Genomic DNA, 14,058 nt, shown 5'->3' with positions numbered 1-14,058 from the left:
ACATTTGGAGACGGTGTCCCCTCTTCCTTTTTGTTGTAACTCTAATAATAACAGTTACCGTATGTCAGGGGACTTTTGAGACATCCTGTATATTCTTGTCTTTCATTTCGCAAAAAAAAAAAAAAAAAAAAAAAATCAATTAAATAAATAAATGAAGGAAGGAAGAAAAAACAACGAAAGTAGAACGAAATACGTAATCTATTTTGCAAATGTCCTGTGAAGTACTACAGACGATCTTTTTTCATACCAGTCATATGGTACTCGAGTATATAACGAAGAAGAACGTACATTGTTTAATTGACGCAGGTGAGATTAAATCACACAAATACTAGTAAAAAAATAAAAAAGAAGAATCTTCTCCATGTGTGACTGAGAAAGAGACGAAGGGACTCTGAATCATATCCCACTGACCTTTAAAAAAGTATTATATGTTTAGGGTAAAACAATTTTCCTATTTGTATTTACAGTTTTACAATGGTCCTTCTCGTGTTACAGTGTTTTCCTAAGTTTAGCCCTACTTTTTTTTGAATTTTAATAACTACGTTACACAAAATGCTAAGAATGAAGGCAGGTACTATCTACAAAATGCTATTAAATAAACTAATAGCTAAACAATTTTCGTATTGACTAGAAATTTGATAGGATTAGGATTTAGATTTCTGGGCTTTCGGTATCTATGACCATGTTAGCCCGTCACGAATGAGGGATGACGTCCCTCGGCGAGTACACTATCCGAGGGAAGGGAAGGAAGGAAGCGGCCTTGGACCTATATGTTAGGTACTATCCCGGCATTTGCCTGATGGGGATGAAAGAAACCACGGAAAACCTCAATCATGATGGCTTGCCTGAATAAGCTTTTACAGTTTTTTTCGACACAGTGTCCCTACCAGCAATCCAACCCGGGACCGCTCGTACCAAAGACGAGCGCGTTAGCGACTACGCTACGCGGGGCCACTGACCAGAAAAGGCCTATCCGGTTGCTGCAATGATGTGAACAGACTTTGAGGGAGATGGCTGCAATTCAGCTTAAATATAGAAGAGACTATGTAGATTCTATATTCGAACAGTAAGTCGTCCTAAAATGGATGGAACATTGTCAAAAAGCACAAAACATGAACACTAAAGTCAACGGAAAAGCAATGAAAATAAAATATTGTCCACATATCTCAAGAACTATCATAAGGAGATGGCTAATTGAAAGCGTATTGTAAAGACATAAGGAAGACCTTAAAAACGATGTATAGCACGTAAGGTAAATACGGATGGAACATTGTCAAAAGTCAAATTCTTTGAGTAAAATCAATAATAAAGATATAAAGTACGCATATGCATCATCTTCGAATTACCCAGGGCGCTCCATGAGGAGGTTACGTACTTAAAATATCTCACATCTGGATTTGGAATCTCCAGATTTGATTTAGCATGCAACGTAACTTTTGACCTGATCACGTGACACAGTCTGGTCCTTATAGCAAACCAGATAGGCCCTTTTAAGTGCTCAGTTTATGACCCCCAAGTTTATACACTACACGAAAAGTCTTGAAAACAATTTCTAGTTCAAGTATAATGGCACTTTGCGGATACTATTTACTTCAGTTTCTAAAGCTTTCATGTTCTTCATTATCTTTAAGTTATCCACTTAAAAAAAGGTAAGCTTAGCGAAGACCTTCAACATGACCTTACGTTAAACAATTTTACTTAATGGTACCATACTTTCAATTACAAAATATCATAGCGCATTTGTAACTCTAAAAATAAAAATAGGTAGAAATGCTAGTGTCGATGACAGAAACCGGAATGTGAATTCCCCGTAACAGAGAGAGATGAAAAGAAAGAAAAATTAAGTTTTAGTTAAACACTGTAACTCACTGTAGCAACCCAAAATATGAGAAGATACCTTCGGGCATACATTAAAATTTAAAGCAAGCAACTTTCGCTATCAAAACTTGAGTGGAAAAAGTTTCTCAAATACTTCAGACGCAGGAAAAGGGGGTGAAACCAGCCACCTCGTTTCGGATTGCACCAGGATACTTTTGCATCAAAGGTGAGCGCTCTTGGTATATGCCACCATAGCTACCATGGCGTAAAAAGTTTAATACCAATAATATAATCAATATCCGCTTTTTAAAGTAAAAATTTCGTGTTCAAAACTATCAACCAATAATAATAATGTGTTCAGTGAATGCACAACATATCTCTTCCTATGTACATAGCTTGCTGAAGAAAAAGGCTCTAGGAAAAAATTATCCTTTAGCAATACAAATACCTAATTATTAAGAAAACAATCAACACTGAAAAAGAAATATTCTACATAGTATGTGTGATACAAGCCATAGAACGAGAGACGTACGAAATTTCTTGTAAGATTGCTTTCAAGTGAAAGATTTATCGGTTTCACTAATATTATTTGCATGAGTTGGTTACATCAAATTTGAAGAGAAGTTACTAAATGCATTTAATTTTTTTTTTTTTTAATGTATATACAGGTTGTTGAGAGAGAATACTGACAAACCTCGCCCACATGTTCCTCACATCAAAACAGGAAAAATGTTTATTTTACACTTTGCTAACAAGTGTCAAGCTTCGGAGACACAGGCAGTTTTAGGCAATTTTGTGATAATGATGCCAGATTGGCTAAACTGCAATCATCAAACAAAGTCAGTCAATGTGTTCGTTACATCGAAACAAGAAAAATGTGTGTATTTATCTCAGCAAAGTGTAAAATAAATCTTTTAAAAAAATATGTTACCACACCTACTTTAAGTTCCATGCACAAGCAAAGAAGATAGATCACAAATTCCGTCCGTTTTAAAACATAAAAAACATCAAACTAAAGCAATCCATTGATGCTTATATATTAACTGTTTGCATTTGTAACGATGTAATATACACTTGTTCCATAGTTCAGTATACAGTGTATTCCACAAATGCCCGTTTAAATTAGTTATGCTCGAAGTACCTATGCTCAAAACATATCTCACTATATTTAGATAATATTAACGTATCTTTATCTCAAAATAAGCAAAGTGCTAAGAATACATTATACTCTCCCTATTTTGAGTTTTAAAAATAATCAAATAATACCATTCACTTAATGCCTTCATCTATAGATTAAAAATTTTAGTATTTACAGGTCCCATTTAATAATAATTGCAAAGCCTATATCGTAACAAGCAAAATGAAAAAGAACATTTCGAATTTCGTGAAAATCGTGTTTCAAAACAATAAGACTGGACTGAAATAAGCACAGAACTTTCAGATATGTGGTCTGATATATTCACAGTTATTTTTCCACAACAATTATCATAAAAATGTGTGTAAAAATTCGAATTACCATTCTAACTTACTTACGCGCAAAACTTACTTTTTATAGTTAATTTGCCAGTCGAAGCTAGAACCAATATTTCGTAAAGCAGATAAAAAAAAATCTGATTGTATGTTAACATGTTCTTACTACTGTACAAAATCACAGATATTAATAAGTACAATTTATGAGTTATTTCGCAGTAATTATTTTGCTATTTTAAAAAGTTATATTTACGTAGATATAAAATTTAGTACACAAGACGTTCAGTTAAATACAGAAACATGTTCAGTTCAATAATATAATAATAATATCACACACCATCTGAAGAAAAAAGCAACAGAACCTGATACACATATTTCTAAGACGTAAAACAAACAGAATACTACGAACCTCCCTAACGTATATGAAACAATATCTTGGTAGGGCGCACCAAAAAATATCTTAATAAAAATACTCCCTCGTGACTTCAACGTTTGTAAAGTCTGGCAGATCGTACGGTCAAGTAAAGTTAAAAATTACTGCTCTATGAGACAAAAGGAAGAAAAAAAAGGTTTGTATCCAAGCATTCTGAACTTATTCTCAAAATCTGTTCTTCGAAAAGACATAACTTCAAGGTTAACTGGACCAACGTGCATGTAGGTACATTGTACTCACCATATTTATAAAGAACTATTGACTCATCATCTTACCTCGTAGTTTATATACTGTTTCCTCCACTCAGGAGTGATATGGGCGGAAAGATGCTCAGCAAATTTCATGATTCTGAAAATATTGAGCCAAATGTTATTTTAGCTGTAACAGAAGAAATATATATATAAAAGAAACAACTACAAATGAAAGATAGGAATATATTTTTTTTTTTCATATAACACTATCTTGCAGCCATTTTTATATCGTGATTACTTTTGTTAATATCTACCCCGACAACCTTTTACGAATATTATCAAAAATCTTTATAGATTATACAAAATAGTTGGTTCATAATGATGTCAAATTTTTAATTACACAAATATCTTCGCAGAAAGACAGAGGCCGATAACATTTGATTACGGTATTATATAATCAATTGATTTCACCACTTAACACTAGACTTTTACCTTGGTTTGTATGCTAAAAATGAATCGTTGCAACTGTGCCTAAATTTCGGCAAAACTATAGTGATAAACAGGCATGAAAGCTGCAGTGGTAAGTAGGAATTAGAAACTAAAGCAGTAAATAGGCACCAAAAACAAGAGTTTTTTCCTTCTTGAACATCATACGATTGTACACCAAAGCCAAGGGAGACTGTGATAATAAAATCTATGATAATGGTGGAACGAAGGAAATGGCAGAAAAGGGAAGAACCACAAGAAAACCCACGCACATGATGTTTGTTCACTATGGACTAGAATTAAACCAGGGACCCCACGTATAGTGTATTCACTCAATAAGATTTGTGAATACACTATACATTCGGCAAATTTTTTGAGTTTCGATGCTGAATTTTACAGAAGTATTCTTTCCTCCTCCCATCCCTTTTTTGACCGCATTTGCGGGGTTGCAACGTCTTAACACCCACTATGCCGGTTCTTTCTTCCCAATACTATGGCTAATATGAAACAAATGGAAGGCAATGTAAGAATAAAGTAGCTGGTCTTGAGAACAGGGAATCGAGCACTAACTTAAAGGATAGTATTTGGAACTGTGCCAACTAGGACTCCACGTGCATTTCACAAGCGATTGTCAATTGTTTGAAATGAGGGTTCCGGTTGGCCATTTAGTTATCGGAGGTGTTTTCCGCAAGATCCCTCGACGATGACTTATTTATGGCACGAACCACCACTAGTAGAAGGTGGCATTCTTTATATACGAACTGCACTTCTGTTGATGAAACGAATAACTCTATCATTACGCCAACGTGGCCCCTAACACTGGTAAATGGACATCAAAAACTACAATGGTCATTGAGTATCTAAAATTAGAATGGTAAATGGGTATGGAAAACCAGCTTTAAATGGGGATCATGCAGTAGTGGAACACGGGTAGCAAAAATTACTCTGGTAAGTGGGCATCAAAAACAAGACACCGAGAAGCTAATTACCACAGATATTCCGGATACAGAACGCATATTTGGGCAATGATGCGCACGCTTCAATTGTTTGATAGAATTGTCGACAGATGTCATTAGAGTAATGAATAAAGCAACGAAAGCTACTTAGCGTGCAAGCATGAATGTCTTTTCATTTTATATATAAATGTGAATGTATGTTTGCCTCTACATAAATCCACTTTGTATTTTCGTTTGAAATGAATTTTTGAAGACAACACATGACTTGGGTTTTTATTATATCACTTTCATAAAAACACGTATTTTAAGGGGAGAAGAGGTTATATATTTAATGGAAAAAAGAGAGTATCTCATGAACTTATGAAGTTAACGGAGATGAAACTCGGCATGTAAACTCCTGTTAAAAATAAGTTGGCAGATGTCCAAACGTTCTCGAAAATTCTGCACCTATAGGGAGCGAATTTTTGTATTCTAATTTATTTGTATTTATAAAATAGCGAAATAAGGAAACGATTGAACCTTTTGATTTAAAAATAATACTTAGCACTTCGATGAACTTGTGCTTTTATCATTATACTTTGAAAACGCTTTCAGTTTTACGTTCCACGGTTATGCTGGCTAAATAAAGGAGACGGTGATTATAAGAAATGAATGAAATGCTGGAATGAATAAAGTGGGAAGAAACGGGACGACACCGAGAAAACCCTCGCACACGGTGTTTGTCCACCACAAGGCCCACTTGATGCAATCTGGGATCGAACCAGCGACCCCACGCACAAGAGGTGAACGCTCTACCACTAAGCCATCGTGCACCCTCATTATACTTTGACTGACTGAGTATCATAAGGGCATTTTTCTGTCTTTTTCCAAACAATACCGAATACACAGTTTGAAATTAATTTTTAAACATACTTATCAACTTAAGTCGAGCAAGGTTTCTGTCACTTCATTTCCATTTATATACTCGTCCAGAGGAAAGAAAGAGCATTCAAATAAAACATTTTGGATTTCATGAACCATTTCTCCCAGTGCAAAGACCAAAAAAATTCAGATAGGAGTAATGAATAAACTCCTGTACAGACAATAAAGAGGAGCACGCGAAATATGTTCATGTATGAGATACGGACAGCCACAATTACCCGTTAAGATGTCAATGGATTACCTACATTAACGAACGCGGCCGAAATAATCGCTCTAGTAATCCATTGAGGAAAGCAGAATTTACAAATTCATATCCTTTCCAGAGTTATCGTGTGGCGTAACGGACAGATGAAAGATGTCTTTCTTCTAAATGCGGTGATTCACTTTTCAATTAATTACTTCTTTCGTACAATAAATCATACTTTTCAGATGCACAACAAACTGACAGTGTACTAATAATGAAATAAAAAGTATCAGTCAGCACACTTCTCTCTTTGTGCTTCTCTTTTGAATTTGTTCCTACTCACTTTATTTTTTCCCTTCCTTTCTATCCTTAAATTAGCTTAAAATTTATCTACATCGAATACTATTTAAAATATCCTAGATTCCAGATTCTTCACAATGCTTTTCGTTTTTTAAGACGAGCTCATCCGATCAACACAAAAGTTGGAATAGTGACTTTGGCTACACGTCGACCTGCTATATAAGCATACGGAATAATATGTTTTGTTTCGTTTCATTTTCAGTTCAGCGTCCTTTTCAGCAGTGGTAAGGGTGTATGAGACGTGGACCTCCAGTTTAACGTTGGATACGAGCTACATGAGCTCCCGCCAGTTATGGAACCTTGGTTTTCCACGCCAAAGGCGCGTACGCTACCCGCTTAGCCACGAGGAGCTCGAAAAAATGAAGTGTTTAACGTCCCACGTTCATGTCCGTTAGGCTACGAGAGACGATAATTAAGGCAACTGAATGATGACAGAAAAACTGGTGGAATGAGAAAGTGGGAGAAAAACGTAATACCCAAAGAAAATCCACGGACACGGTGTTGTCCACCACAAATTTACTTTGTCGAACATCGAACCAGGCACCCCACGCACCAGGGGTAAGCGCTCTACCACTGAGCAACTGTGATCCCCACCCCCTACAGGGGAGGTTCAGAATGATATGTTGTACAGGCTTACGGTTTCCGAGCTATTAAGAGTCAAACTTTGCGTTATACAGGGTGGCCCAAAAGTGACTGATCAGGTCATGGCATTTTATATCACTTACTTATTATCCATACAGGTATTGACTTAATTTCTCCATTATTTGTTCATAATTTCTTTTCACCTATGACTTAAACTCGGAACAGACAGAAGCAAACAAATTCATTATTTAATAAATTAAAATGTTACGTGATCAATGTAGGTCTGTATACCTACTTTTGTGCTACCCTGTATATTCCAAAATAAAAACCATACAAAGAACTCATCCGATCGGGATCAAACTTGGCATGATGGTAGACCTCAATCTGTTTATTAGGATGTGAAATATTAAGTTATGCAGGCTATTGGTTCTCGATTTATGGACAATCGAATTTCTAAACCATTCGACATAGCAGTAAAAACATATTAAATACCATTTAAATAGCAGTTAATGGACGGTCTTGGACAGAAAAATAAATATCTAATGACCTTTTAGGATTATGCGTATTTCACCTGTCACTTTTTTGTAGTTCTAAAACAGAATTATTTTAAAAAGTTGTTACAGTTTCAAGTTTTATAAACATGCTTGTAATATTGAAACAATTATTGCAATATTCCAGAATTAAATAATTATTCAGTTCAGCTAAAATGGCTGATTTCGGTGGTTTTTATTCTAAACAAAAAGCTTCGAAATGTTTCTCGTATTTGGTGCTCATGTATCTCTGTAGTTTTGCCGAAATTTACGCTGTATTGTAAAATCCATGTCTTTAGTATGCTCAAAACAAAATGTTCCATAGTACACAGGAATACAGTAGAACTCCAATTATCCGAACTCCGACTATCCGAATCGCTTTCAGAATTTCATAAAAAAAATAAGACGTGAACGTACTGCGATTTGCAAAACAATGACTCTGTCTACGCGCGCTATTATCCTTCCCTCCGCGAAGCTAGTGTAGGCGCAGCGCGAACATGTACATGCACTTGTAAGTACGCTTAACATGTAAAAGTATTGCTTTCTCATTTAATTAACTGAAAGCTCTTTTTCTTAAAAAAAAAAAAAAAAAAAAAAACACATATATATATATATATATATATATATATATATATATATATATATATATATATATATATATATAATGTAGCATAAAGTACATACTGTAATTAATTAAAATAAACCCTTTTTTCGGAATAAATCCAATTGTCCGAATTTTTGATTATCCGAATGGGGTTCGGTTCCAACTGATTCGGATAATTGGTGTTCTTCTGTATGTTACGTTTAACATCTGCAGCTGTTCCCGAGACAATCAACACTCTGCGTCAAAAGTGTTTGAAGACAATGCGATATCCTAAGTATGCTTGAGTGTGTTATATCCCGACTGCCGTGATTAGTACTGTGAGAGATAAACTACGTTTAAAACCCTACTAGCCGGGAGTTAAATACCAATCAGTCGCTTAGAGACGCGGTAGTTTTAAATCACCGAAACAGCAATTTTCGCATGTCACAAAATTGAACGTATCTTTAAAAAAAATACCTGCTCAATTACAACGAAATTTTCAGGACTTGTAAATGAATCTTTGCATGACAAAAAAAAAAAAAAAAAAAAAAAAAAGTATAAATAATGACACTTATACCATAATTACAAAAATAATGTTTAAAAAACTTGCCTTGTGTTCTTGTTAGTTTACAAGTTCAACGTTGTGTTGTACAATTTGCAAAACCAACAAATGGCAGAATATGCATCATTTCGTCAGTACGTCAGTACTAAACGGGACGTATACGTGTACGTTGAACAGCCACTAGAAGCACTATGAAGGTCCGTACAAGTGTACGTCAATCCGGCTTGAAGAAAAAATGAAATCTTTGAGTTTTACGTCCCACGATTATGCCGGTTAGGCTAAAGGAGACGGTGATGATGAGTAATGAATGAAATGGTGGAATGAAGAAAGTGGGAGGAAACGGGAGAACCCCGAGAAAACCCACGCACACGGTGTTTGTCCACCACAAAGTTCACTTGGCGGGGGCTGGGATCGAACCCGGGACCCCAAGCACCAGAGGTGAACGCTCTACCACTGAGCCATCCGGCTTGAAGAAGTAAATACTCACTACCACGTCACCGAAGAGAAGGAGTTTTATATTCTTTCTCTCTTGCACTTTCGTAATGGCCCTTCTTCGTAACTGATTTGAGTTTATCGTCCCTTTTCAGCAACGAGGCTATATGAGACGGAACCTATCGTTTAAAGTGGGATCCGCACCACTTCTTGGGTTTGTATCCAAGTTTCTCCATTGGAAAGTGAACCCGGATATATGTGCTTTAGCCCCTCGGTCACAAAGAGAGACTCTTTTTTTGTCAATTTACAACTGAATACCATCTGAAATGTCCCATGATTTTGTAAGTTGCCCTTTTGTATTCCTTTTCACTCACTGAAAAAAAAAAGTGTTCTCGAACACGGCTTTAGCAAGAAAAATTTTTCAACAGACGCCAAAAGCTGTATGTTGAGAATCAACAGGAATCGGACAATGGAGATCAATCCAAGTTAAGACATCTAACCAAAAAATCAGACCATCCGATCAGAACGGGGACAGGAAAAGATTAGTATGTGTGTATGTAAAAGTTCAATTCTTAAAAAAAATAAATAAATAAATAAATAAATGAATAAATAAAAATAAAATAAAATCCTCAGTATCCAGCAATCGTCTATCCATGGACCGAAAGCAAACCTGTGATAAAATAGGCCATAACACAAATAGAGAAGATCTTACCTTGTTATTGGGGAAATTAAGATTATTTCAAACGGTTTCGATGATCGCTGAAATCTTTACCAATGACTTTTATTCGCTGCTAAATTTATAAGATATAGCTAATAGGTTTGAAAATGAGTTTTACGACCCACGGTTATGCCGGTTAGGCTAAAGAAGACGGTGATGATGAGAGGTGAGTGAAATGGTGGAATGAAGAAAGTGGGAGGAAACGGGAGAACCCCGAGCACGGTGTTTGTCCACCACAAAGTCCACACGGCGCGAGATGGGACTCCAAGCACCGGAGGTGAACGCTCTACCACTGAGCCACCGCGCCCCCAGGTGGTAGGTTTGTTTTCCTATGGAACCCTTCGCCAAGAAGGTGGTTAAAATTCTCTTCAAGCTGTGTCGAGCTTGGCTTCTTAAAAAATTACGTTGCTAAGTTGATAGGCTTTTTCACTATTTGTGTGTTCCTGTTCGTAAAAAAAATAAATAAATAAATAAATAAAAAAAATTAAAAAAATAAAAATAAAAAAATCCTTAATGAGTTAATTCACTTGTATATCTGGTGAAAAGGTAATGGTGAATTTAAACTCATAAAATCTGCGCAGACTACATGATAAATATAAAGTTGACATGAATTTGTATTTTCAGGTTCCATCAATCAGCTAGCGAACAGTAGAAAAGTTTTCCGCATGTTTTTATGCAACTGATATTCTCTTGAACTAGTGAAGACTGATATATTTCAAAAAATTAACTGCTGTAAAGGTTCAAGATTTGAAAATGTAATGAAATGAATTTATCTACTGATCCTGTATTTTCTTGAAATTAAAGACGTAATCGAATCTATGGTCAAAATTTCATTTGTCCAGATTTTGAGTAGCGTCTCAAATTCTTAATAAAGAAGATTTCAAACACATTCCTGCCGGTGACGGATGAGCACAGATATAAACCTGCGATGCTTAGATTCCTGCAAATGTTTCGACAGACCTGATACAGAGGGCTCTTTGTCATTGCATGTCACATTCCTTTACGCTCGTCATTCCTTCTTTGACGAACGGGAAAAATATATCTATACGATGCTGGCAAAATATGGTACATACATTTGTATAGGCATGCAAATTTTTCAACCTAATGAATTAAATTTAAAATAATATACAAAGATTGAAAAAGTGGATGACTAGACTGGGACTCGAATCTGGGGTATTCAGCGTGTTGTGTCCATGCGTTAACCACTACGCTACCCAGTCCGCTTTCCAGAACCTCCATGCATTCTCTCACTCTTCTAATCGGTGCTTTTTACTTACACGACATGGTTTGTATCACAATCTACTTGTTGTGCTTGGAAAATCCAGTATTCATATTCTGAAAAGCTTTGACAGATGTATTATCATTATACACTAGTGTCCAAAATTTAAACATAATGCAAGAAATTGCATGTAAAGTCCAGGAAGGGCATCACGAGCACATGAATTGTAGTAGATGGCGTGTATTGCTTGTGAGGAGCATTAAATTGGCTATCACAAACGTCCGCCTGGCCCCCTAGGGAAGAAAGCGAACACTAGTGCTTGGAGTCGAAATAGGTGAATTCCATGTGTGCAATGAGCGGAGTGAACGAAAGGTACTGCTGAGTTAAATGTGGCAACGAATTAATGGAATATGGAACAAAGACGTCATCTGGATGAGTTTATCAAAGGCCGGATTATCGGCCGCTTGGAAAAACATGACACATCGACAGCAGTAGCACGAGCCATCAATGTGCCACAAAGTATCGTGTCTAGGTTGTGGAAACAGTTTATCGACACCGGAGACATTAGACGTAGGCCCGGTGGAGAACGTCCACGAGTGACAACTACACAACAGGACCTATACTAATCCATAACTGCGCCTGGAAACCGGACCGTGCCTTCAAAACGACTGTCAGCGGAACTTGCAGCAGTCTCAGGGGTGACAGTGTCACGCCAGACTGTATACCGGACACTGACTGTGAGAGCCAATGGTCTGTATGTCCAACGACCAGCAACATACGTTCCACTAACTCAGGCACACAAAAGGGCCCGTTTACAGTGGTGCCGAGAACATCAGCAGTGGACCTCCCAACGAATGGGACCGCGTACTATTCACGGATGAATCCCGATTCAGTTCCCAGAGCGATTCCCATCGCACTCTGATGTGGCGCGAACAGGGAACTCGCTTACATCCCAAGAACAGTGTGGAAAGACATTGGTATAGTGGTAGTGACATACTGGTTTGAGCAGGCATTGTGATGAATGGTCGTACTGACCTGCACATATTCGAAGTTGGGTCCATTAATGGCCAAAGGTCAAGGTTCTGCATGGCCATGTGTGGCTTTTCAGGGGCGCAGTCGGCCCACAGTTTCTGCTCATGGATGACAATGCCCGTCCCCATCGAGCCAAACTGGTGAAAGAATACCTAGAGACGGAAGGCATCCAACCTATCGAGTGGCCAGCGCGATCTCCTGACCTAAACCCGATTGAACATGCTTGGGGCGCATTAGAAAGACGTGTTGGAACCCGTCCCCAGGACACTCTAGGAGCTCTGTACTGCTCTTTGTGAGAAGTGGAATCAGCTTCCCCAAGAGCTCTTCAACAACCTGATCTTGAACATGGAACGTCGTTGACAGACATGTATGGCTGTTCGGGGCGACCATATCCCATATTAACCTTTTCTCAATGCCGCCACTGCGTGTTTTTGTGGTATGTGTATTTTGGTACGAAGTTTTGAGTTTCTGTTGTGTGACCCCTTTTACCATGTTTTCCTTCAAATTTGGCCTATTCCGTGTGAATTTACGTGTGATATGTTGGTTCCATTTGGTGTGACTTTTTTACGTTCTTCGTGCCCTATGTTCTTAAACAGTCATTATGCTTAAGTTTTGGATACCTGTGTATATATCTTAATGAAAGAATATATCACTCTTTGCTTATCATTGATTGGATTTTTATTTTAGCGTCCCTTTCAGCAGCGAGGTTATATGAGACGTAGACCTACTGATTAACGTGGAATCCGAACCACATGAGCTCCCGCCGGGAATCGAACGCGGGTCTCCCACGTTGCTTATTATTGAATTCGCACCTACAGAGGATTTGGTGTGTCACAAACCCGGTCGTTTCCTCCTTTTATTAATATATAATGATAATACAATCGTCAGAGGTGTTCTGAATATGGACACTGGATTGTTGAAGAGCAACAGCTAGTTTGTAGTATAAGTCATGTGATCTAAGTAAAGAGCACCTACCTCAAGATTGAGAGGGTGTATGGCTATTCTAAAAAGCAGACTGGGTAGCATAGTGGTTAATGCATCCAGACAGCACGCTGAAGATCCAATCATTGACTTAGCACTTACGAGGATTTGGTGTGTAAATGATTTGGTTGTTCCCTCCTTTCATTAATATATATAAATTTAAAATACTTTCAGTTCACTAGTGAAAACGATATTATATATATATACTGCTAAATAGGAAATTTTTAATTAAGCCATTACGAACTTCTTCCAACATATAAATCTTAGAGTAACCAACTACCGGAGGGAAAAGTAGAAAATAGCCAAAACGTGAAATAGTATGTTTTGCCATCCTCGTATAGGTATATGAACCTGCTTTCTAAGAGGTCAAGTTCAGCACAGTTCGAGAAGTGAGGATTTGCGTAAATTTTTCACTCAGAAGGCTTCCACAAAAAGCCAGGAACCCACTCGTATATTACCAGTTTAGCACCTAATAGAAACCAATCATAAAGATATCAGCGAGCATCGAAACAGACTGAAAAAAGAAAGAAAGAAAAATAAGTTAACTCTCCGGGTACAAGGTAAGATCTTTTAAGTTATTCAATATGTATTCTATAGCAA

At 37.1% G+C, this 14,058-nt stretch overlaps 1 protein-coding gene across 2 annotated transcripts in view; it reads right to left on the bottom strand.

Moving 5' to 3' along the window:
- The window catches only part of LOC145674300 (solute carrier family 53 member 1-like), a 149,855-nt gene that overhangs the window by 108,683 nt on the left and 27,114 nt on the right, over positions 1–14,058 (bottom strand). For both annotated transcript variants that reach the window (XM_081744154.1, XM_081744153.1), the window contains one exon: positions 3,997–4,069. In XM_081744154.1, the coding sequence (XP_081600280.1) occupies positions 3,997–4,065 (69 nt within the window). In that variant the 5' untranslated portion in view covers positions 4,066–4,069. The remainder of the gene's footprint in view (positions 1–3,996; positions 4,070–14,058) is intronic.

The sequence above is a fragment of the Thermobia domestica genome, chromosome 17 (assembly GCF_964235325.1).
Source record: "Thermobia domestica chromosome 17, izTheDome1.hap1.1, whole genome shotgun sequence".
In the NCBI taxonomy this organism is placed as follows: domain Eukaryota; kingdom Metazoa; phylum Arthropoda; class Insecta; order Zygentoma; family Lepismatidae; genus Thermobia; species Thermobia domestica.
Note: the sequence above shows the minus strand (reverse complement) of the source record. Positions and strands in the feature narration are given on the sequence as shown.